Raw genomic sequence first — 26,390 nt, forward strand, 5'->3', positions numbered from 1 at the left:
GGCCACCGTGTAGCCCTTTCGACCTGGCTGGGCATGGGGGTATGCACCTTGCTAACTTGTCGGCCTTTCAACCCTGCAGACAATGGGATTCTGGAATGCAACCAGGAATGGTTGCTATCATCTTAGCCGCCGCAGCCCTGGGGGCTGCATTGAGGCTGTGCGAGGAGGGGTTGCTCGGGGAGGACCATGCAGCAGCGGAGCCTACCCCAGAGGAACAGGAGCCAAGCGGTGAGGATGGAAAGCTCGCCACACAACAGGCTGAGGAGGTGGTTGGAAGGAGCCGTTACATTTGACCTCGTGTGTACCGGCAGAACTTATCATTCAAGGACCTGCCGAATCAGGCATGCCGTTGAAGACTTTGGCAGAGCAGGGGGACTGTAACGCTTATCTGTCAGAATATGGAGCACCTGGAATTGCACCTGGAATATGGGGGAGGACACCCGCTCATGGTATTTGTCAAGATGATGGTCGCCCTGAAGCTTTCTGGCCACAGGGTCCTTCCAGGGGCTGAGTGGGAATAAGTCTGGGATCTCGCAGACCTCAGTGCACAGGTGCCATCATGGAGGCTCTGTATACTCGGCACAATATATCAGGTTCAATGTGGACCAAACCCACCAGGATGCCCAGGAAGCGTGGTTCGCCATGATCTCCGGGATGCCCCAGGTTCAGGGGATGATTGACAGGACATATGTCCCCCTACGAGCACAAGTGCAAGAGGGGCTGGTCTTCACAAACTGAAAGGGGAATCACTCCATGAACGTGCAGATGTTGTGAGACCACGAGATGCACATCATGCACATCTCTGCCCGGTATCTGGGCAGTGTGCACAACACATCCTGGTTCCAGGCACCTTCGAGGCACTCCCCTGGGTGAGGGGTTTGCTCCTGGGCAACAGGGGTTGCGGTCGTGGCTGATGATGCCCTATCCAGAGGTCACAGCCCAACACAGAGACCCGCTATAATGATGCCCATGCTGCAACCAGGGCCGTGATTGAGCGGTGCTTCGGCATCCTGAAGATGTGGTTCAGCTGCCTAGCCCTCCAGTATAGCACTAGGAGAGTCCTCCACATCGTGCTGGCCTGCTGCGTCCTTCAGAAGGTACAGGAATTGAACCTGTGCTGTTGTCCTCACTCCGCATCACAAACCAGCTGTCCGACCACCTCAGATAAACTGGCCCCGAATATAATCAATTATTAGCCCTGCCCCCATGTGCAAATCCCCCTTTTTAGTCCCTAATAGGCCCTATTCCTGCTTTTGCCACCCTTTTACGCTTTAAAATTTAAAAAAATCCAATTAAGGGGCAACTTAGCGTGGCCAATCCACCTACTCCACACATCTTTGGGGTGGGGGTGAGGCCCACTCAGAAACAGGGAGAATGTGCAAGCTCCACACGGACAGTTACCCAGGGCCAGAATCGAACCTAGGACCTCGGCGATGTGAGGCAGCAGTGCTAACCGCTGGGTCACCGCGCTGCCCACCCTTTTGCAATTTAGATGTTCAGAGACGACTTTGGATCGTGTTTCATGTTAGCTGCCAGTTTCTTCTCATACTCCCTCTTTGCTTGCCCTATTTGTTCAGTCCTGGAATCTGGATCCATCACTGTGGAGTGTGTTCAAGGCCCTGCCGAAGGACACAGTCCAAAGATGTGCGGGTTAGGTGGATTGGCCATGCTAAATTGCCCGTAATGTAAGGTTAATGGGGGGATTGTTGGGTTACGGGTATACGGGTTACGTGGGTTTAAGTAGGGCGATCATTGCTCGGCACAACATCGAGGGCCGAAGGGCCTGTTCTGTGCTGTACTGTTCTATGTTCTATGTCTATGAGACTTCACCTGTAAGAAGTGCCGACTGCACCCGTTTGATGTGAACAGTGCTAGGTTGTAACATCTGCCGCCTTGAAAGAGTTAAACGCCTGGGAGTAGTGCGGTAGGGGTCTGTGAATGTGGGTCCCAGCACCTGCGGCCGGGGGTGCAATGGCAACAGGCAGTTAAAGAAAAGGAATTGGGAAAGCGAAAAAAAGGGGGAGGAGGTGAGAAAATCAGCACCGTCAGAGCACAGGCGGAAACTTCAAATAAAACCAGAGCAAAGCAGGAACCGGGACTTATTGACCCTTCGAGGTAGAAAGGATGCTGGAAATTGGAAGGGTGGGAGCTGCGCTGACACCTTCTCTCAGAGTTTGCAAAAGTTTAGAAAAGTTTTCTGGCAGTTTGTTGAAGTTCTCTGGCAGTTTGTTGAGTTATTTTTTCTCTCTCTCTCGCTGAAAGCGGGGCAGGCGAAGGAGCTTTCTTTCTCCTCCATGCTCATTGAGAAGAGCGAATGGAGCTCAGAGCAGCGCTGCTGGTGCTTAGGCTCCTGCTCCTGTGGAAACTTTTCCTTTCGTTGGAAGGTAAGCGGAAAGTTTGGAAACTTTATTCTAACTTTGGTTCCCTAAATGCCATGGCTGTTGCGGGTTTTCAGACCTGTTTAAAACTTTAAATGCAATTAAAGAATAAATAATTTCTGGAAAAAATACATGCAATTTTAAATTGTATTTACGTTATGTAGAAAAACCTTTGGACGTTGAAACACTGCATTTTAAGGTCTAACTGGGTATCAGATGAAACCAATTTAGTGATTTACAAAATGCATCTTATTATAGTTGGAGTTCAGGTATTGTAGAAATTCGCCCTCTCCCCCCAACCAGCAGTTAGTGTCATTTTAATGTTTGTTTAATGAGAATGTCCATTCATTTTGTCTTCCAACCTCTCCATGGGTTTTATTGGGAGCGTGAAAAATGCAGCTCTGTGGTCTCATTATCTGGATTCATGAAGCCATCTCACTCCCATGTGTTCCTGGAAGAATTTGCCCTTTAAACAATCTGATGTCTGCTGTGGGTCCCCACTCTTACATCGCAGCCTGTTTTAAAAAAAAGAGATCGTTGGGACAGTCTGTGTCGAAACGCAACGGAATAAAAAAAAATGCTGGCTGGTGTCAACAAATCTCGGGTTCTGTCAAAACAGCTTCGAAGCTGCTGGAAGGAGCCTTTTGTGTGTTATTTTGCTTCAAAGCTGTACATCTTTGTGATGAGGGTGGGATGGTTTAAGAAGTATGTATTGTGTGGCTTTGATTCTGAAGTACAATAGCGTCTAGCCACAGAACCTCTTTTAGCAAGGGGGCATAGCCAGCTTCAACAGAACCGTTTGAAATGCCTTCTGTTTAAGCTTGCACATCCCGACATAACAAATTCCACACACACACACACACACAAATACAGGCACTCACAGGAGCCCAAACAAACCTGTAATCAAGTCAATTTACATTTTAAAAGGAACATGCTATTTTGTGTTATTTTGTTTGATTGCCTTTGCACTTTTGGAAACAAGTTACACATTTAGTCAGAATTTAATTACAGTCCCTTCTTTATCTCTCTACCACCTCCCCGCCGTGCTATTTCTTGGCAGCAATATGGATTTTTTTTTTCACTCTGGTCTGTGTAATGTAAAGGAGTCACTTTTGAGTTTTGGTGCTTGGCGGTTACGCTCCTCCAATAGCTGAGTGTGTAAATGCAGAGGGGATTTGGGTTCAGTCCTCAGTGTGTGTTGAACTGACTTGTCTGGCAGTGGGTCGATAGAATTGGCTGCAGCACCAACAGGGGAGAGGAGAGATCATACAGGTTCCCCACTTCAATCTCCACCTACCCAACCCCAATGCTCCATGCACACTTCCCCCCCCCCCTCCCCAGCCCCGCCCCCACAACTGTATAAATCTGATCCTATGTCCATGTCTCTCTAGCTTTGGCAAAGAGTAATTCAGATTCGAAACGTTAGCTCCCTTCTCTCTCCACAGATGCTATCAGACCTGCTGAGATTGTCCGGTCTTTTCTGTTTTTGTTTCAGATTCCAGCATCCGCACTAATTTGCTTTTATTTTCCTCATTTTTTGTTGGGTTCTGCTGGGAAGCACTCAGAGACGCTGCTGCTACCATTCTGAATAACAATTATTTGCATTTAAAAAATGCACCTCTGGCACAGTAAAGCATCCTTCATAGGATTGCCATCAAACAATCAACCCCACATTTCCACCCCTTGCTTATCAATAATCTATCTAACTCTGCCTCAAAAATACTCAATGATTCTACTTCCACCGTCCTTTGAGGAAGACAGTTCCAGAATTGCACGAGCAATATTGCTGAGGAGACTGGGAGAATGGCGTGCTCCTCTACTAAAAGGAATTTTCACATCCACCAAACGTCAATGGGACATTATTTTCATAACCTAACAGGGCATCTGTCCCCTAACAGTTCTCTGAAGAAGAGTTACATAGATTCAAAAGTTAACTTTATTTCTGTATCCACAATGCTGCCAAGCCTGCTGAGATTTTTGAGAATGCATCTATTTTTGTTTCACATTCCAGCTCCCACAGGATTTTGCTTTTATTTTAGTGCATCTGTCCAGGGTGTCTATGTCTAGCTTGTGCGTATTGGATTTTTACCCGAGAAAGTGAGACAACCTTTGTTGGCATATTTCTCAGTTATGATTGACAGTTTTAGCTGAGACTGAAATGATTGGCCCTACCAGCTACTGAGATCAAGGGGCTGCATTTTATGTGCCATTGCCTCCCCTCTCCGCCTACACTGGGCTTTTTTTCAGTGAGAGGCGGCACATAAACCAGCAGATTTCCACTCCACCAGCATCCCATCCACTCCCAAACTCAACTCCATAATATAGAGGCATGGGGGGGGGGGGGGGGGGGGGGGGGGGGGTTTGCAGTGATGCGCACCAATATCACCTGCCATATTTAAGTAGATAATAAATAGGCAATTAAGCTTGTTATCAAGCCAATTGACCCTGATAACACATGCCAAGGCCATAAAATGGTTGATGTGGGCAGTAAGTTCTTCAAAGGGTGGTAAGGAAGGGGGTGGGTTTATATCTTTGGCAGCTGTCCTTTACAGTGGGGGAAATGTCCTCATAAGATAGAATTCACCCTTTTCTTCCTACCCATCTACTGTCTTAAACCCACCACCCACCCCTCTACTCTCCTCCCGAACATGCCCAAACCATCCTCGCCCTAGATTCTGGACTTAATTGTTTCTATGGATCCAGGAGCTTTCTTCTGCTTCCTCTTTGGATTGGAAGTGCCCACTAATGCACTCTTGGCTGTTAGGACTGATGGAGCTCGCAGAGGCAGGACTTCCCAATGAGGGATGGAAGTCCCACTCCGTCCCTCTGTATCCTGCTTACAGTGCATTATGGTTGTGGAGGGCGGGTAAGGGGGGGATGGGGCACGTGAAGTCGGTTGGGTCCACTACAACCTTGTCCCTGGGTTGGGCAGGGGGGGTTGGGAGGGGGGGGGGGGGAGGTTGTCAAGGGCGGGTGTCTTTGAAAGAGGCAATGATAACTTGAAATCCTTGCCTGCAGAAGGACATATCTGAGCACATTACAATAAGGAGAGAAGGAAATGGTGGACGCCAGGAAGTGACTGTAGATGCTTTGAGGAGGTTATTAATTACCCAATGGATGTAGAGATCCCTGAAGTACTTCATGAAGATAATTTATTCAGAGAGAATTGTCTTGTTTCTTGTCAGGAGATCTTTTGGCAGCATCATTAGTTGTCTGATTGCTGAAACAAGCCATGGGATAGAGTTGGCAATGGCGGGCACAGGAATTGCTATATTTTATAGGGCCAAGAAGAAGTCCACACTGAGTAGTTCAAAGAAACATGGGCCGGGATTCTCCCCTACCCGGCGGGGCGGGGGGTCCTGGCGTGTTGGAGTGGCGTGAACCACTCCAGCGTCGGGCCGCCCCAAAGGTGCAGAAGTCTCCACACCTTTAGGGGCCAAGCCCTCACACTGAGGGGCTAGGGCCGCAACGGAGTGGTTCCCGCTCTGCCATCTGGCGTGAACGGCCTTTGGCGCCATGCCAGTAGGGGCCGAAAGGACTTCGCCGGCCGGTGTAAGTCCGCGCATGCGCTGGAGCGTCAGCGGCTGCTGACGTCATACCGGCGCATGCGCTGGGGAGGTGGTCTCTTCCGCCTCTGCCATGGTGAAGACCATGGCGAAGGCGGAAGAAAACGAGTGCCCCCACGGCACAGGCCCACCCGCCGATCGGTGGGCCCCGATCGCGGACCAGGCCACCGTGGGGGCACCCCCCGGGGTCAGATCGCCCCGCGCCCCCACCCAGGACCCCGGCGCCCACCCGCGCCACCAATCCCGCCGGTAAGGTATGTGTTTTGATTCCCGGCGGCGGGAGAGGCCTGTCAGCGGCGGGACTTCAGCCCATCGCGGGCTGGAGAATTGGCGCCGGGGGCCCGCCGACCGGCGCGGCGTGATTCCCACCCCCGCCGAATCCCAGGTGGCGGAGAGTTCGGGACACGGCGGGGGCGGGATTGACGCCGGTCTCGGGCAATTCTCCGACCCGGTGGGGGGTCGGAGAATCCCACTCATGGTTTATTTACCATAACTATTATATACACCACACTGTAGATCCCAGCTGGGTCTTCCTTGCCAGTGGCTAAGTGGCTGGCTTTATACACCCTACAACTAGTCCATTTATACTCTATCCCATAGCCAGTGGTACTGCTGGCACTGGCGTTAACTTTGGCGGCTGCTGCTTGAGATGAAGACTCAGCCCAGACTGGGGGCTTGAACCTTAACATCGGGGCCTATATAGCTCAGCCTGTTAACAACTGAGTCATTGAGGGAACACTATCCTGGTGCTCATACTGTCCATCAAACAAACGATGTGATTGCAGTGCTAGAAGATGTAAATATAAAGGTAGGAATCTGTAGTGAGACGGGAGTATGAAAAAGTATTTTCCTCATGGTGTCATGGAATGGTTGCAGGCAAGGATTAATTAAAACCTCATTGACACCTTAGGCAGCAAAAGGTTGGGTTAATTAACTGCTTGTTATGTCTAAATATAGACACTGATACTCAAATAATCCAGTGGATAATAATTAAGGGATGGTATAAAGCAGCTGCTCAGAGGCCGGGATGTGCACACAGATAGTGTACAGATTCATATTCTTTTTTAAAATAAATTTAGAGTACCAAATATTTTTTTTCCAATTAAGGGGCAATTTAGCGTGGCCAATCCACCTAACCTGCACATCTTTGGGTCGTGGGGGTGAAACCCACGCAGACACGGGGAGAATGTGCAAACTCCACACAGACAGTGACCCAGGGCCGGGATTCGAACCCGGGTCTTCAGCACAGTAGTCCCAGTGCTAACCACTGCACCACATGCCGCTCCACGGATTCCTATTCTGATGGCTTCCTTCAAGTAGCCTCGTGGCTCAAGGAAGAATTCCTTGTCCTGTAAGTTTCGTCTGTAAAAGATCTTCCAAAGTGATAACTTTAAATATCCTTTAAGGGGCAGCACGGTGGCACAGTGGTTAGCATTGCTGCCTACGGCGCTGAGGACCCGGGTTCGAATCCCGGCCCTGGGTCACTGTCCGTGTGGAGTTTGCACATTCTCCCCGTGTCTGCGTGGGTTTCACCCCCACAACCCAAAAGATGTGCAGGATAGGTGGATTGGCCACACTAAATTGCCCCTTAATTGGAAAAAATAATTGGGTACTCTAAATTTAAAAATAAATAAATAAATAAAATCCTTTAAGGACCATTGATTAGGCCGCATAGAAAGCAGCAGCTTTTCCAAATACAGCCCCCCCCCCCCCCCTACCGATATGTCCAAGGGGGTCAACCTCTATTTTAAGTGGTCACCAAGGAGACTCCTACAATGGTGAAACCAATATAGAATCTGATCTGCTTTTAATGCTGTTCAGATGTGGTAGTCGCTCTCCTTAGTCGATCTCTTTGCACCAATTTTTCCCCAACGAGGTTCAATATTAACAGCATGTTCCAGAATTACTAACATGCGATTACTGTGATTGCATTCATCTCTGTTTGATAGTAATTGCTATTTTGATGCTGTTTTGTGCATTCTGTTCTGTTTTGGAATGCGTACAGCTGGGGAACAATCTGTCTCCGGTGTCAGTAAACAGTTATTACTGTGCGAGCCAGGAGAAGAACCAAGCTAAGATGAAAAGGCAATCCTAGCTGTACGGCAGGTAAAAGCACTGCTAGGAGTGGTACTGAGGAATAAAGTGGGATCTCCAGCTCAGTGTCTGGGTTGTGCTTTGTTAGCTGACGTCCAGAGTGGGTGGAATAGTGCCTGCCCATGACTGTTATCGAGTGACTGCTGTTGTGACTCGCAAACCAGTCAAGCAGCCCTGATGATGGTTGCCGCCTGGGCCTGGCATTTGGGGAGGGTTTGAGAAGAAAGGAAGAACGACTGCGTTCATACGGCACCCTTCAAGATATACCAAAGAATCTTACCGGCAATTAAGTTTGTTTGAAGTATACTCTCTGTTGTAATATAGGAAACAGGGCAGCACGGTAGCAAAGTGGTTAGCACTGTTGCTTCACAGTGCCAGGGTCCCAGTTTCAATTCTCGGTTTGTGTCACTGTCTGTGACATGTTCTCCCTTTGTCTGCGTGGGTTTCCTCCGGGTGCTCCGGTTTCCTCCTACAAGTCCCGAAAGTCAAGCTGTTAGGTAATTTGGACATTCTGAATTCTCCCTCGGTGATAATAATGTTTTGTCACAAGTAGGCTGACATTAACACTGCAATGAAGTTACTGTGAAAAGCCCCGTGTACTCGAACAGACGCCGGAGTTTGGCGACCAGGGGCTTTTCACAGTAACTTCATTGCAGTGTTAATGTGAGCCTACTTGTGACAATAGTAAAGATTATTATTATTATCAATGTGTGCCCAGTGAGCACCCATAAACAGCAAAGTGATAATGATCAGTTAATAACCGCGATTTAATGTTGGCTCTGTGATAAATATTGGCTCTGACACTACGGAGAACTCAGAATCACAGAATTCCTACAGCGCAGAAGAAGGCCATTTAGCCCATCACATCTCCACCGGTTCTCCAAACGAACATCACAACCTTTTGCCATTCCCGCAATTGTCTTCGGAATAGTGGCACAGGATGTTGTGTGCCAACCTGAGAGGGTAACTGGGGCATCAGTCTCATCTGTTTGAAGGCATTTCCAATGCTTCATTGAAAAGTTGGCTTGTTCCCAAGACTCTGGAAGGGGGACTTCATTCCCTGACCTTCTAACTCAGAAGCGAGACTGAACCACAGCTGACACCGGTGAACAGTATCTTGACATGAGTTATCAGAAGGATTGAGATAATGAAATGAGTAGAAAAATGGGAAGGCTGGAATCAGGCACCATTACTACATCAAGAGAGTCTTTTCTTGGCCTCGCCAAAATTCCTTCAGGGTCTCTGCTTTTTCCTCGCCTCTCCTGAAAATGGTGCTTGTATTTACAGCTGTCCAATTGTCCTGGCAAATATTTGGAAAATTCAAGTATTAGCCATGGGTCAAAGGTTACACGTATCATTTTTCCAGCCACAGATCCTCAGTCGGGAGCTTGAAATTAAGAATTGGGCCTCAGTATCAATACACAACCTCTGACCGGCACATCGATCCCACGGGACCCCGAGCCAGGAGCTAAGTTTACAACCTTAATGTTGTTCAAACACAGCCAGCTTTAATGGGCTCAGGTATTTTACACAGTGACTATTTCAGCTGTCCTATGGGAAGAATTGGCCTATCTTTCCTATGTTAGATGCAGTGCATGAGCCTCTCGTGCAACAATTGTGTTCATAAGTCCTTGGCTGAAATAAGGCCAGTTTTGTTTAGCTTAGCACTATTATCAATTTTACTTTCCACTGAGTGCCCACTTGCTTATGAATTGCAGTGTGATCTTGTAGGCACCATTGTGCTGGGACATTTATGCATTACTCAGTCCTGTGCCATGTGATGACTGGCATGAAGGCATCACAGAGTAACATAATTCATCTTGTGGTGCCAACAGGGAGCACAGTTTGGGCAATTGTACCCTCACATTTTCAGGAAGATCATTCTTTCTATGCCCAAGATAGAAAACATTTGAAAAATATAGGAATCCTGTGGTGAGCAGCTTGCCTCTTGGCTCCCCAAAGCCTGTCCATCATCTGCAGTGTGATGGAATACTCTCCATTTGCCTGGATGAGTGCAGCTCCAACAACACACAAGAGGCTTGACACCATTCAGGACAAAGCAGCCCGCTTGATTGGCACCCGTTCCACAAACATTCACTCCCTCCACCACCGACACACAGTGGCATCAGTGTGTACCATCTACAAGATGCACTGCAGGAACTCACCAAGGCTGCTTAGTCAACACCCTCCAAATTCACCAAGAGTAGCCGATACCTGGAAACACCGCCACCTGGAGGTGCCCCTCCAAGTCACCCATCATCCTGACTGGATATATATCGACATTCCCTCACTGTTGTTGGATCAAAATCCTTGATCTTCCTGACTAACAGCATTGTTTGTGTACCTACACAACATTGTCGGCAGCTCACCACCACCTTCTCAAGGGCAATTAAGGATTGGCAATAAATGCTGACCTTGCCAATGGCACCCTCATCCTTTAAATCAATTTTTTTAAAATCCCAAGGAACTTCACAGAAGCATTATGAAACAAATTTTGACCCTGAACCATGCATGAAGATCTTTGGTTAGATGAGATAGTTTCTGCAAAACATCGGCCGCGATTTAATGGCCTCGTCGTTGCTGACTTGGTGACGCAATGAGGCCGTTTAATCTTGCGAGAGGTCCCTCTCAGTCTAGATCTCACCCTCACTGGGCGTGATCCAGAATCACATATTTAAATGAGTCATGAGGCTCATTTAAATATGTCTACGCCATATTCTCCCGAGGCCCAGGAACTAACGGCCTTGCCTGCGAGACCTCACCATGGCGCCGTTTAGTACTGGCCCACACAAACATGGACATTGGAGGCCCCCCGGCTGGTCGGGCTCTGGGAAGGGTGGCACCCTGGCTCTCCCTCTGGCACCCGGCACCTTGTTCCCACTGAGGCCAAAAAAACAGGCAAGTCCCATTCGATAGCGGGGTTGAAACACCCCACTATATGCACCCAAAAGGGGACTCAGTTTTTTTCACGTTAAATCGCACCCTTCGTAAAAAAGAAAGAGAGATGCAGAGGTTGAAGGAAGGACTTCCAGTGCTTATAGGCTTGGTAACTGAAGGCACAGCCACTCTCTGCTAAATCTGAGTGTTAAGTCGTTCACAAATTATATGGGTATGGCAATGCCCAGGTGCTGGCGTCTCTCCCTTTACACCCTAGTTCACATTAATTTTTGGTTTACTCCCCGAGTCCTGCCCCATTCACGAATGGTCACTAAAATAATTATGAAAAGCTTGCAAGTCACATAAGAAATTACATTTTCTTTTCAAAAAATCTCAATCTAAAGTAGAACAAATTATGGTTCATTGCCTTTGTCTCTCCACATCTTCAACATACAACCTCTGAGTTCTAGGCAACTTTTCCTTTCTCAAAAATCCGTTCATGTGACTTCGGCATTCCCGGCCGGGCCAGCATTTATTGCCCACCCCTGAGGGCATTTAAAAGTCAACTACATTGCTGTGGGTCTGGAGTCACATGTAGGCCAGACCAGGTAAGGGTGGCAGATTTCCTTCCCCAAAGGACACTAGTGGGCCAGATGGTTTTTTACAATAATCAGCAATGGTTTCATGGTCATCATTTGACTTTTAATTCTAGATTTTTATTGAATTAAATTTTCGCCATCTGCTGTGGTGGGCTTGGAACCTGGGTCCCCAGAGCATTGTCCTGGGTCTCTGGATTACTAATTCAGTGAGAATGCCACTCTGCCACCACCTCCCTTAAAGGGGGCATTTTGAAGACTGCTCCCCAAAGGGTTATGGAACCTAGGTGGGTAAATAGAGATGAATACATAGAACATACAGTGCAGAAGGAGACCATTGGGCCCATCGAGTCTGCATCGATCACTTAAGCCCTCACTTCCACCCAATCCCCGTAGCCCAATAACCCCTCCTAACCTTTTTTTGGTCACTAAGGACAATTTATCATGGCCAATTTATCGAGTCCCTCCATATTAATAAAATCCGTCTCCGGGCTACTAGGGAGGCAAAGGCCAAGACGTCGGCCTCTTTCGCCCCCTGAACTCCCGGGTCTTCTGATACTCCAAAGACCGCTCTTTGGACTCGGCACCACCCATGTGTTAAGCGCCTTGGACATTGCCCTCGCGAACCCTTGCCAGAACACTCTAAGCTCCGGGCATGCCCAAAACATGTGGATATGGTTTGCAGGACTGCCCTTGCACCTCCATACAGCTGCCTTCTACCCCAAAAAACTTGCTGATTCTCGCTGCCGTAATGTGTGCCCGGTGGACCACCTTAAATTGAATTAGACTGAGCCTGGCACATGATGAGGCGGAATTAACCCTGCCCAGGACCTCTGCCCACAGACCTGCTTCCAACTCCTCACCTAGCTCCTCTTCCCACTTGCCCTTGAGCTTCTCCACTGGGGTTTCCTCTGCCTCCTGTAGTTCCTGGTAGATATCCAACACCTTCCCCTCCCCTAACCAGGTGCTGGAGACCACCCTGCCCTGTATCCTCAGTGGCGGCAGCGTCGGAAAGGCCACTACCTGTTTTTTCAGGAAGGCTCGTACTTGCAATATTTAAAGGCGTTTCCTGGCGGCAGATTAGGGCAGCACGGTAGCATAGTGGTTAGTACAATTACTTCACAGCTCCAGGGTCCCAGGTTCCATTCCCCGCTGGGTCACTGTGCGGAGTCTGCACGTTCTCCCCGTGTGTGCGTGGGTTTCCTCTGGGTGCTCCGGTTTCCTCCCATAGTCCAAAGATGTGCAGGTTAGGTGGATTGATAAATTGCCCTTAATGTCCAAAATTGCTGGTGGGGTTACTGGGTTATTGTGATAGGGTGGAGGTGTGGGCTTGGGTAGGGTGCTCAAACTGGGAAAGCTTCCGTCTATGAACAAATCTCCCATCCTTCTGGTGCCTGCCCTCTGCCAGCTCTGGAACCCACCATCCCTCCTACCTGTGACAAACCTGTGGTTGTTACATATTGGGGTCCAGACTGATGCTCCCACCACCTTCTTGTACTTCCTCCACTGTCCCCAGATCCGCAGTGTCGCCACCACCACCGGACTTGTGGAGTAACGGGTCGGCGAGAATGGCAAAGGAGCTGTTATCAAAGCTCCCAGACTAGTACATTTGCATGACGCCACCTCCAGCTGCTCCCACGCCGTTCCCCCCCACTCCATCACCCGCTTCCTAATCATAGCTATATTGGCCGCTCAGTAGTAGTTGCGAAAGTTCGGCAGTGCCAAACCCCCCCCTCCCCCCCTGACTGTGCTCCAACAGCGATCTCCTTATTCATGGGGTCTTATTCGCCCACACAAAGCCAAAAATGATCCTACTCACCTGCTTAAAAAAGGCCTGAGGGATGAAGATGGGGAGGACAGTCATTTTGACGGTCTGCACCCTCCCTGCCAGTGACAGCGGGAGAATATCCCACCTTTTAAAGGCCCCTTCCATTTGCTACACCAACTGGGTCAGGTTGAGCCTCTGCAGGGCATCCCCTCCACAGGGTCTGAAATGTACAGGAGCAAATCATCCACGTATAGCAAGACCCGATGTTCCACCACCCCTCCCCGAACCAGTCCCGCTAGTTCCTCGAGGCTCTCAGCGCCATAGCTAGCGGTTCTATAGGTGGGGCAAATATCAACGGGGAGAGGGGACACCCCTGCCCCGTTCCCCAGTGAAGCTCGAAGTACCCCAACCTCAGCCGGTTTGTACATACACTTGCTACAGGCGCCTGGTACAGCAATTTTGCACAGCGAATAAAGCCCTCACCAAACCCGAACCTCCCTCGCGTTTCCCACAGGTACTCCCACTCCACCCGGTCAAAAGCTTTCTCTGCGTCTATCCATCGCTGTTACCACCTCCGCCTTCCCTCCCTCTGAGGGCATCATAATAATATTCAAAAGTCTCCGGACATTGGTATTAAGTTTTTTTTTAAATAATTTTTATTGAAAGAATTTTTTACATGAAGATATTTACCCCAACTAACTATGAAATATTACAAAATATTCCCTCTTAACAAATGTCCCCCCCCCGCCCGAACTCGCGCGCGCGTTGTCCCTCCCCCCCTCCCCCCTCCCCCAAAAACAAACAAAGCAACAATCAACATCAAACATGAACTGCGAGCAAATTTGCCCGCATTTCAACCGTAAATAACCCACCACAGCCGTTGTTGCCACCCCCCCCTCCCCCCCGGGTTGCTGCTGCTGCGACCTCTGTACCCTATCTCTGAGCCAAAAAGTCGAGGAAAGGCTGCCACCGCCTGAAGAACCCTTGTACCGACCCTCTCAGGGCGAATTTAACCCTTTCCAACTGAATAAAGCTTGCCATGTCATTAATCCAAGTTTCCACGCTTGGAGGCCTCGCGTCCTTCCACTGTAATAGTATCCTTCTTCGAGCAACTAGGGACGCAAAGGCCAGTACTCCGGCCTCTCTCGCCTCCTGTACCCCCGGCTCCACCCCAACCCCAAAGATCGCAAGTCCCCATCCTGGTTTGACCCTGGATCCCACCACCCTCGACACCGTCCTTGCCACCCCCTTCCAGAACTCCTCCAGTGCCGGACATGCCCAAAACATATGGACATGGTTCGCTGGACTTCCCGAACACCTGACACATCTGTCCTCACCCCCAAAGAACCGACTCATCCTTGTCCCCGTCATATGGGCTCTATGTAGCACCTTAAATTGAATGAGGCTAAGCCTCGCACACGAGGAGGAAGAATTAACCCTCTCCAGGGCATCAGCCCATGTCCCATCCTCTATCTGTTCTCCCAGCTCCCCCTCCCACTTGGCTTTCAGCTCCTCTACTGATGCCTCCTCCGCCTCCTGCATTACTTTGTAGATGTCCGATATCCTCCCCCCTCCGACCCAGACCCCCGAGAGCACCCTATCACTCGCCCCCCTACTGGGGAGCAAGGGAAACCCTTCCACCTGGCGTCTAGCAAATGTCTTCACCTGCAAATGTCTAAACATGTTTCCCGGGGGGAGCCCGAATTTCTCCTCCAGCTCTCTCAGGCTCGCAAACCTCCCATCTACAAACAGATCCTTCAGCTGCCTGATGCCCACCCTGTGCCAGCTCTGAAATCCCCGTCCATGTTCCCCGGGATGAATCTATGGTTCCCTCTTAACGGTGCCTCCATCAGACCTCCCACTTCCCCCCTGTGTCGCCTCCACTGCCCCCAGATCTTGAGGGTGGCCGCCACCACCGGGCTCGTGGTGTACCTCGTGGGAGGGAGCGGCCATGGCACCGTTACTAGGGCCCCCAGGCTTATGTTGCCACAGGACGCCCTCTCCATTCGTTTCCAAGCTGCCCCCTCCCCTTCCATCATCCACTTGCGCACCATCGATACATTTGCCGCCCAGTAATACCCCGAAAGATTGGGTAATGCCAGCCCTCCACTATCCCTACTCCGCTCCAAGAAGACCCTCCTCACCCTTGGGGTGCCGTGCGTCCACACGTAGCTCATGATGCTACTCGTCACCTTTTTGAAGAAGGCCCTAGGGAGGAAGATGGGCAAGCACTGAAATAAAAACAAAAACCTCGGGAGGACCGTCATTTTAACGGACTGCACTCTGCCCGCCAGCGACAGCGGCACCATGTCCCACCTTTTAAATTCCTCCTCCATCTGTTCCACCAGCCTGGAGAAGTTCAGCTTGTGGAGAGTCCCCCAGTTCCTTGCCACCTGCACCCCTAAATATCTAAAACTCTTTCCTGCTCTCTTAAACGGGAGTCTCCCGATTCCCTCTTCCTGGTCCCCTGGGTGTATCACAAATACCTCACTCTTGCCCAAGTTTAGCTTGTACCCCGAAAAGTCCCCAAATTCTGCTAGCAGTTCCATCACCTCCGGCATTCCCCCTTCTGGGTCTGCCACATATAGCAGCAGGTCGTCCACGTACAGCGATACCCGGTGCTCCTCCCCGCCCCTTGTCAGCCCTCTCCACCCCCCTGAGCCCCTCAGTGCCATCGCCAATGGTTCAATTGCCAGTGCGAAGAGCAGGGGGGACAAGGGGCACCCCTGTCTGGTCCCCCGGTGGAGCCCAAAATACTCCGATCTCCTACCATTCGTCACTACACTTGCCGTCGGGGCCGAATAGAGCAGCTTCACCCATTTAATAAATCCCTCCCCAAATCCAAACCGTTCCAGCGTCTCCCACAGGTACTTCCACTCCACCCTATCAAATGCTTTCTCCGCGTCCAATGCCACCACTATCTCCGCCTCACCCTCCACTGCCGGCATCATGATGACGTTTAGCAGTCTCCGCACGTTCGTATTAAGCTGCCGCCCTTTCACAAAACCCGTCTGGTCCTCGTGTATCACCCCTGGCACACAATCCTCTATCCTGGTAGCCAGGATCTTTGCCAGCAACTTGGCGTCCACATTCAGGAGCGAGATAGGCCTATATGACCCACACTGCACGGGGTCCTTGTCCCGCTTCAAGATCAGAGAGATCAGTGCCTGCGACATTGTCGGGGGCAGAGCCCCCCCCTCCCATGCCTCGTTGAAGGCTCGTACCAGCACAGGGCCCACCAAATCCGCATATTTTTTGTAAAATTCCACCGGGAACCCGTCTGGTCCCGGCGCCTTCCCCGTCTGCATATGCCCAATCCCCTTGACTAGCTCCTCTAACCCTATCGGCGCCCCCAGCCCCTCTACCAGCTCCTCTTGGACCTTGGGGAACCTCAATTTGTTCAAGAAGCCCTCCATCCCCCCTCCCCTCGTCGGCGGCTCTGACCGATACAGCTCCTTATAGAAGTCTCTGAAAACCCCATTTACTTCTGGCCCCTTCTGCACTACGTTCCCACCCCTCTCCCTCACTCCCCCAATTTCTCTAGCCGCATCCCGCTTGCGGAGCTGATGCGCCAACATCCTACTCGCCTTTTCCCCATATTCATAAATCGCGCCCTGCGCCCTTCTCCACTGTGTCTCTGCCTTTCTGGTGGTCAACAGGTCGAACTTAGCCTGCAAACTGCGCCGTTCCCCCTACAGCCCCTCCTCTGGTGCCTCCGCATATCTCCTATCCACGTCCAAAAGCTCCCCCACCAGCCTCTCCCTCTCCTGTCTCTCCCTCCTTTCCCTATGTGCCCGTATGGAGATCAGCTCCCCCCGGATCACCGCCTTCAGGGCCTCCCAGACCATCCCCACCTGCACCTCCCCCGTGTCATTAGTGTCCAGATATCTTTCAATGCTCTTCCGGACCCTCTTACACACCTCCTCATCCGCCAGCAACCCCACATCCAGACGCCACAGCGGACGCTGGTCTCGCGCCTCCCCCATTTCCAAATCTACCCAGTGTGGCGCATGGTCTGAGACCGCTATGGCCGAGTACTCCACTTCCCGTACTTTCGGGATCAGTCCCCTGCTCAATACAAAGAAGTCAATTCTAGAATAGACTCTGTGGACATGGGAGAAAAAGGAATACTCCCTCGCCCTCGGCCTCCCAAACCTCCAGGGATCTACCCCTCCCATCTGCTCCATAAACCCCTTTAACACTTCTGCCGCTGCCGGCCTCCTACTCGTCCTTGAACTCGATCTGTCCAGCACGGGGTCCAGCACTGAGTTGAAGTCCCCCCCCATGATCAGGCCCCCTGCCTCCAGGCCCGGAATGAGGCCCAGTAGGCGCCTCATGAAGCCAGCGTCGTCCCAATTCGGGGCATACACATTAACCATCACCACTTTCTCCCCCTGTAGCCTACCCTTCACCATGACATATCTACCCTCTTTATCCGCCACCACCTCCGCCGCCACGAACGACACCCTCTTCCCTACCAGGATCGCCACCCCCCGGTTCTTTGCGTCCAGTCCTGAGTGGAACACCTGTCCCACCCACCCCCTTCTCGGGCGGACCTGGTCCGCCACCTTCAAATGGGTCTCTTGTAGCATTGCTACATCCGCCTTCAGTCCCTTCAAATGCGAGATTACTCTCGTTCTCTTGACCGGCCCATTCAGCCCCCTCACATTCCAAGTGATCAGCCGGGTCGAAGGGCAGCCCGCCCCTCTCTCCTGCCGACTAGCCATATCCTGTCACCTGCTCGCCCCGAGTCAGCCCTCCCCTTCTGACCCGCTCCCCATGGCGATGGCGCCCTCCCCCCACCCCTCCGGTCCTCAACTTCTCCTCCCTGGCCTTTTCAGCAGCAACCCGGTAGCCCCCCCCCCCCCCCCCCCAGGCTAGGACCCTTCCTAGCCGCGATGCACCCTCCATAGCACTTCCGTAAGTCAGCTGGTTTACGCTGACCTGGCTGCCCCTGCCACAATCCGACTCCTCCCAGCATGGGGGACATCCCCCCCCTTACCACCCCTCCTTGACCCCGCTCCAGCGCGGGAAAGGGAGCCATTGCTGACCACGCCCCTTCCTCCCACCCTCCTCCCTCCTCTGCCCCGCGCGCGGGAAACCAGAGGAAAGCCCGCGCTTTCGCCCTGCCACTCCCCACCCCTCCATCTTCAGTTCCACCCCCGTCCCCGATCCCACACCGATAAAAAAAAAAACCCCCACAAGAAACACATACCCCCGGCACTCCCCCCCCACCCCGCCCCCCCAACATAACATTATAAATAACAGAAAAAAGAAAAAAACTGGTAGAGAGAAAAAAAAGGGGTCCAAAAATACAGCCAAGTGAAAATCCAACCAAAAGAAAGCCACGTGTCCAGCTTAAAGTACCAGAGCGGCAACGACCGCCAAGTATCCCCTGGTTCTAGTTCGAGTCCAGCTTTTCTTCCTGGACAAAGGCCCACGCCTCCTCCGGGGACTCGAAATAGTGGTGCTGGTCCTTATAGGTCACCCACAAGCGCGCTGGCTGCAGCATCCCGAATCTGATTCTCTTGGCATGCAGCACCGCCTTCGTCCGGTTGAACCGGGCCCGCCGCTTTGCCACCTCCGCACTCCAGTCCTGGTAGATCCTCACCGTCGAGTTCTCCCATTTGCTGCTCCTCTCTCTCTTGGCCCACCTCAGCACCCTCTCCCGGTCACTGAGTCGCTGGAACCGAACCAGCACCGCCCTCGGGGGTTCGTTTGCTCTTGGCTTCCTGGCCATTACTCTGTAGGCCTCCTCCAGTTCCAGGGGCGAAGGGATGGCCCCTGCCCCCATCAGTGAGCCCAGCATTTCTGCCACATACCTCGGGAGGTCCGACCCCTCCAGTCCTTCTGCCAGGCCCAGGATCCTCAGGTTTTTCCGCCTCATGCGGGTATCCATCTCCTCCAGTTGGTTTTGCCATTTCAGGTGGAGTGCCTCGTGCACCTCCACCTTTCCCACGAGGACCGTGGCCTCCTCCTCCCTCACAGCCATCTCCTGCTGCAGCTCCCGAATTGACGCCTCTTGGGTCGCCTGGGCTCCCATCAGCCTGGTGGTCGTCGCGTTCATCGACTCCAGCAGCTCCACTTTCAGCTCCGTGAAGAAGCGCAGGAGAACGGCCTGCTGCTCCTCCGCCCATTTCCTCCAGTCCTCGGGTGCGCCGCCGGCCGCCATTTTGGGTTTCTTCCCCCGCTTTTTTCGGGGAGCTGCTGCCGCTTTTTTTTTTCTGCCCCACTTCGGGTGACGACCATAAGTTTTGCAGGGTTCTCCTCTGGGAACCTTCCCCCACCGGGAATCGTCGTTCCAGCGCCGTTAGGGGCCCTCCAACCGGCCCGAAAACACCTTCCTCGCAGGAGCAGCCAAACGTGCGACTTCGCTGGCCATAGCCGCAACCGGAAGTCCCCGGACATTGGTATTAAGTTGTCTGCCTTTAACAAACCCAGTCGGATCATACTCTATCACCCCTGGCAATCCTCAATTCGTATGGCCAAAATCTAAGCTAGCAATTTGGCATCCACGTTTAAAAGCGAAATCGGCCTGTATGACCCGCAATCTTCCAGGTCCTTCCCTCGTTTAAGAATGGAAGCCGCAGTGCTATCCACTTGTGCTACCATGCTGCCCAAAGGTCAAGATGGTGAAGGGCCTTTCTTTTGTTCTTTGTCCACTTTGACCATCATGAGCAAACAAAGCTGGAAAAAAAATAATGTAAGACCTATTTGTGGGACAGAAAATATGCAAAAATATACAATGGGTGCATAGAACTGAACAAAAAGAACCACTGTGTGTGAGGGACAAGAAAAACACAATTTAATCTATCTAATGCGACTTAGTCTGAGCTGAGTTGTCTGATCCCAGCCAAGGTGGCTATAGTCCAGTCGATCTTGGTGCCCTGTGCTGGGAGGGTAATTCCAGCCCAGATTCCTCCTCTTAACTGTTTTCCTGTGATCCGTACGCCTATGATGTTGGAAAGTTAGAATGGGCATCTTATGAGGACAGAAATTCATCTCTTGGCAAAGGCAGTATTAATTTTTTGGTAAACCAATCAAACAGGGTAGGAGCTAGGCAGATGGCCCTGCAGCAATGCAGCAAATATCACAAGTTGTGGAGCTGAGTTCACTGATCTGCTAATTTATAGATGGAAAGGAAAATGACAATGGCAGTGATCCCCGGGGGGGGGGAAAGAGAAAACAACAATTATCAATGAGTCCAATTTCAGTGGAATTTGGAACTGGTCTAGTTGAGCTACTGTGGATTATTGTGAAAAACCACTGATACCCTTCAAGAAAGAGAGATTACTGCCTCTGCCTGCCTGCCCATTGGCTCCCTCAGGGAAACCAGGAAGAGGAAATAAGCATCTCCTTGCCCACTACCCCAATAGCAAGAATCTGGATTCACTTGTTGCTGACACTGTTCATGAGAATGTGACATACAAACAAGTCGGAAAGTCTACGGAAGCCTGCAAGACTACCGATTGAAGGTGGCATTCGAATGGGCAGCTAGTTTTTTTCAGCTGCCGAAGACACGAAGGGCTGAATGGCCTCATTCTGCGTCGCAGCTTTTCTGTAATCTGCAACGTCACTCGTGAAGCCTTTTCCTGATAACCTGCCAAACACATTCTTTAAATATTTTTTCACCCAGTTACCAATGAGAGATGCACATACCACATAGAAGCACAATTTTGCATCAATGAACCAGACTAAACGGTCCACGTAGCCTCAAATACAGAAGTACCAATGACCATATCTAAACACAAGTATCATTCTTTAAGAACACCATAGAATAAAAAGGCAGGCATCCTGTCATGAAGCCTCAATAGTTGTTTAGAACGGATTGCGACTGTTTCCATAGTCAGCCACTGGCTCCATGGCTCCATCCTCTAACTTCCTGTCTGTGGCAAAAATAGCTCAATTTTCGTATTGACAGACTTCGCCGCATCACTCCAATGCAGCCACTGAACATGGAAAAAGCTTTCAAATCGGAATCGTTAATAAAAAGGGAAGTGTGGGAACTGTTATCCTTATGCAGGATGTCTGAGGCTGGGATTATGTCAAACTGCAGGAAATTCCAAACAACTTGGCACCTAATAAGTGAATGGAATGGAAAATCCTTTGTCCACGCTCCAATTTCCCGATTAATCTGGAATTTCATGACAGAACAACCTGTGCTGAAATCAGTCTCACAGTCCAAAAAAGATTTAGGCCTGAATTTCCACTCCCAAATCGGGACTGCAGAGTATTAAAGATTTTCGACTCCACACACCTGACTCGGGAGAAACCATCCCGAGCAGTCAGATTTTCATTCCAGGATGGGGTTGGGAGTTAGTAGGAGTCGCACCCCTGTCCCCAGTTACAGGTGCTGCCAGAGGCAGTCTGGCTGAAAGATCTGCTCAGTTCTCCTGAACTTAACTCAGCTGTTTAAAAAAAAACTGTAAGACACAAAATAGCCTTCCATATCTCACCTAACCACGCACGCCTCATGCTCCCAGTCACCCACACCCTATGGCCCCTCATACCCTCTGTGTCAATCTATGCCCCTCTATCCACCCCCATAGCCCTTTATAGACCTTTTGCCAAGTTAAACCATTCCATGACCCCCCCCCCCTCCCCCCACACCACCCATTGCCCTTATACCCTCCATCCCACCTCAGGATCCATGTTGAGATGGAATGCAATAACGTTAATCAATTGCAGCCTTTATTTTTGATAACAATGTTCTCATTTATAAAGCTCATTCAGCACATTTACATTCCTTCAGTAGATAATCCCATATAAAAACAAATATCTCATTCAAGTGCTTAATCTTTTATAAAAACAAGCACTTGTATTCATAGCCCCACACCAAAGACTTCATAATTACAAGGAGCGGTCAAACTATGAACTGAGAGACACTCCACTGTGATAATGATAATTAGCCATACAGTACTATTAAAAAATATCATTCTAGGGATATTGGCATCGCTGGTTAGGCCAGCATTTATTGCCTATCCCTAATTGCCTGTGACAAGGAGGTGGTGAGCTTGAACCGTAACATTCCGTATTGGTGTAGAGTCACTCACAGGTCTGTTAGGGAGGGAGTTCCTGGATTTTGACCCAGCGACAGTAAAGAAACAACGATACTGTTCCAAGTCAGGATGGTGAGTAACTCAGATGGAGGGAACTTCCAGGTGATGGTGTTCCCATGCATCTGTTGTCCTTGTCCTTCTAGATGATAGTGACCTTTGGTTTGGAAGATGCTCTCTATGGAGCCTTGGTGACTTGCTGCAGCGCTTCTTGTAGATGATACACACTATTGCTACTGTGCATTGGGAGTGAATGTATGTGGAAGGGATACCAAGACAGCAGGCTGCTTTGTCCTGGATGGAGTTGCGATGTTTGTGTTGTTGGAGCTGTACTCATCCAGGCAAGTATTCCATGACACTGCTGGCTTGTGCCTTTTAGATTGTGGACAGACTTTGGGGAGTCCGCAAGTGAGTTACTCGCCACTGAACTGCTTTTGTAGCCATAGTATTTCTATGGTTAGTCCAGTCCAGTTTGTGGTCAATGGTAAACTCTCTTTTTAAAAATAATTTTCGAGTACCCAATCATTTGTTTTTCAATTAAGGGGCAATTATCATGGCTAATCCACCTACCCTGCACATCTTTGGGTTCTGGAGGTGAGATCCATATAGATACGGGGAGAATGTGCAAACTCCACACGGACAGTGACCTGGCTGTGATTGAATCAGGGTCCGATGCGCCGTGCGGCAACAGTGCTAACCATTGTGCCACCGTGCTGCCCAATGGTAACCTCTCATGATTGAGATGGCCATTGCCTGACACTTTTGTGGCCCAAATGTTACTTACCGTCTGTCAGCCCAAGTATGGATATTGTCCAGTTCTTATTATTATCTCTTATAATGATAGCCCTCTTATCATTATGCCAGTAGATAGAATGAAATAACAAGCATTGTTTTTTAAGCTACATTATTTTTTTTTTTTAAAGGCAGGAGATTTTAATATCTTGACAGCTTGATGGTTCCCTTGTCAGTTCCAAAGGATTTATCCACTTTTTATCCACATCCATGTCTACTTTTAACAATCCCAATGAGCATTTGTCCTCCCCCAAATGTGTCCCGGAACCTATCCGAAAGGTTCCCTTACCTCTCCAAAAAGGTATCCTGCCTTTCACGAAAGTCTATACAATCTCGCCAAAAAACTCTGGCAGCTTTAGACCTACTCTTGAAAGGTCGAAAGCCCAGAAATTGCAGTTTGGGCATCTCATTTACGGAAATTTAATATATTTAAAGGCAGATGCTCTTTTACCTGTTTTGCCTCTGTGAATCACAGTTGTGCAAACGACAGCCTTCCCTGATTCCTGCCCTGGCAGATGGTAGCGCGTGTGGAGGCGGGGCTTCTGAAATTGTTTTTCTGGTGTCGCTTTGGCTACTCCGGAGACCCACTCCGACTTGGTGAAAATTCAGGCCTTAGTCGAGAAAGTTGATGGTACTTAGGCCTAAGTCGAGCATACTACATGGCTGCCTAGGCTTCCAAAATGGTGGACAACAAGCACTTACCCTGATTATGAGCAGGAAGTGCAGAGCCTGCCATATTGGTGTAGATGTCCAGAGCTCGAGCCTGAAACTGGCATTGGGATCTTTGTGATCTTTGCAAATGCAGGTAAATGTAAGTAAGTAAATAACTAAATAAATAATGGTAAATGCCCGCCTGAGGCCTCCTTTGCAAAATAGGGTTTTTCTCAATACAGTCAGTGCTGGGCTGACTTCTTTCAGCTACTCAGGTCCGCATGCAACATTACTGGCAGCGACTCTTAGGAGGACTTTCCTTAAATTAGAAAATTAAACTGAGGCCCCCAGTTTCCATCTCGGGTGGATGTGAAAGATCCCACGGTACCATTGCAAAGAAAGGCAGGAATTTCTTCCTGATGCCTCCCAGGGCAGCATGGTAGCATAGTGGTTAGCACTACTGCCTCACAACGCCAGGGACTCGGGTTCAGTTCTGGCCTTTGGTGACTGTGTGGAGTTTGCATGTTCTCACCGTATCCGTGCGGGTTTCCTCCGGGTGTTCCAGTTTCCTCCCACAGTCCAAAGATGTGCAGGTGGACCGGCCTTGTTCAATTGCCCCTTAGTATCCAATGATGTGTAGGTTAGGTGGGGTTTCAGGGATAGGGCAGGCTGTGGGCTTAGGTAGGGTGCTCTTTCAGGGGGGTTGGTGCAGTCGCGATGGCTGAATGGCCTCCTTTTGTACTATAGGGGTTCTATGGATTCCAAGTTTGGTACAAGATTTATCCCGAATTCAACATTTATTTAAAAAAAAGATGATCTGGTCACTATCACATTGCAGTTTGTGTGACTCTGCAGTGAATAACTAGGCTCCCACATTTCCGACATTACAACAATGACTATAGTTCCAAAATCTAAATTGTTTTGGGATGTCCTGAGATGACAAGAGAAATTCCGAACAACTTACTTATATGTCGCTGTGCTTTCGTGAATGAGATTTCACCCACTTGGTATTGCCCTTTTGTACCTGTGTGCATTTTCGGATGTTGAAGGTTCCATCTGTTCCATGAATTCAATGTGGTGCATACCTTCTGTAGCTTAATGACCAGGCCACCACTTCAAATGGGGTATTGAGCAGCCCCACCTATACATGCACTGTATAGTACTGGTGATTATATCTCAGCTTTCGAAGTTAACTATAGAAATTCTAAAAGCTTGACAATTAATTATCTAGCGGGGGAGTCAACATTAATCTGATTTCCTTATAAACTGATGGATAATGGAGAAACTTGCAATTGCTTCTTATCTGTTGCTCCCAGTTTAAACTGGGCTCCAGTACAGATGTATCAAGTCTTTTGTTGATGTAAGGAGTACAAAGGACTCCTTTCCTGCATGCCATAATAGTGAGTCATACTAGAACTCTGCACCATCTATCACGATGTCCGGGTTTGGGCCAAAGGTGATCAGCACAAGTTCTCAGTATCTGTGGTGTATGATTTGAAAAGGTTTCCTGTTTTGTAGCTCTGTGAGGGATGCAGTGTGGATGCCTTTCATCCTTCATGGCTGAGTGCGGCCTTGCACAGGAAACTTGTTATTCAACAGCACAGTCCCTGAACGGACACACTTGTAGGTTGCATTCACTCTCACACGCTAAGGTTGTATTCATTTGCATACTCACAGACTGTATTCATTTGCACACTCGCAGGCTGCATTCACTCGTACGCTCGCAGTCCTCGTTCACTCGTACACTCACAGGCCGCATTCACTTGCACACTCACAGGCTGCATTCACTCGTACGCTCGCAGTCCTTGTACACTCACAGGCCGCATTCACTTGTACACTCGCAGGCTGCATTAACTTGCACTCTCATATGCTGCTTTACTTCGCACACTCACATGTTGTAGTCACTCACACACTAGCAGGCCACATTAGAAAAAGAACATACAGTGCAGAAGGAGGCCATTCTGCCCATCGAGTCTGCACCGACCCACTTAAGCCCTCACTTCCACCCTATCCCCATAACCCAATAACCCCACCTAACCTTTTTCATCACTAAGGGCAATTTATCATGGCCAATTCACCTAACCTGCATGTCTTTGGACTGTGGGAAGAAACCGTAGCACCCGGAGGAAACCCATGCACACACAGGGAGAACGTGCAGACTCCGCACAGACAGTGACCCAGCGGGGAATCGAATCTGGGACCCTGCCGTTGTGAAGCCACAGTGCTATCCACTTGTGCTACCGTGCTGCCCTAATTCATTTGCACATTCATAGGCTGCTTTCATTCATACACATACAGACTACATTCACTTGCACACTCACTGGCTGTATTCGCTTGCACATTTCACACTCACCCGCATGCTCACAGGTCACACAGGTTAGGTGGAAAAGTAAACTTATTTCCATTGCTACATCAGCAATCTCTGGTTGGGTAGAGTGCAGGTTAGATGCTTGGGCAAAAACGGAAAAAAACTATTCCTTAAACCAAAATCAATACAGTGGCGCAATGTCTAGCACTGCTGCCTCACAACGCTGACCACCCTGGTTCGAATCCCGGCCCTGGGTCACTGTCCATGTGGAGTTTGCACATTCACTTCATGTCTGAGTGGATTT

The 26,390-nt window shown here is 49.9% G+C and overlaps 1 protein-coding gene across 2 annotated transcripts in view; it reads left to right on the plus strand.

Annotated features, from left to right (window-relative positions):
* Positions 1-1,958: 1,958 nt before the first annotated feature.
* The window catches only part of robo4 (roundabout, axon guidance receptor, homolog 4 (Drosophila)), a 177,077-nt gene continuing 152,645 nt past the window's right edge, over positions 1,959-26,390 (plus strand). For both annotated transcript variants that reach the window (XM_038779102.1, XM_038779103.1), the window contains exon 1: positions 1,959-2,384. In XM_038779102.1, coding sequence (XP_038635030.1) covers positions 2,315-2,384 — 70 coding nt within the window. In that variant the 5' untranslated portion in view covers positions 1,959-2,314. The remainder of the gene's footprint in view (positions 2,385-26,390) is intronic.

This window comes from Scyliorhinus canicula, chromosome 19 (assembly GCF_902713615.1).
Source record: "Scyliorhinus canicula chromosome 19, sScyCan1.1, whole genome shotgun sequence".
NCBI classification, from domain to species: Eukaryota; Metazoa; Chordata; class Chondrichthyes; order Carcharhiniformes; family Scyliorhinidae; genus Scyliorhinus; species Scyliorhinus canicula.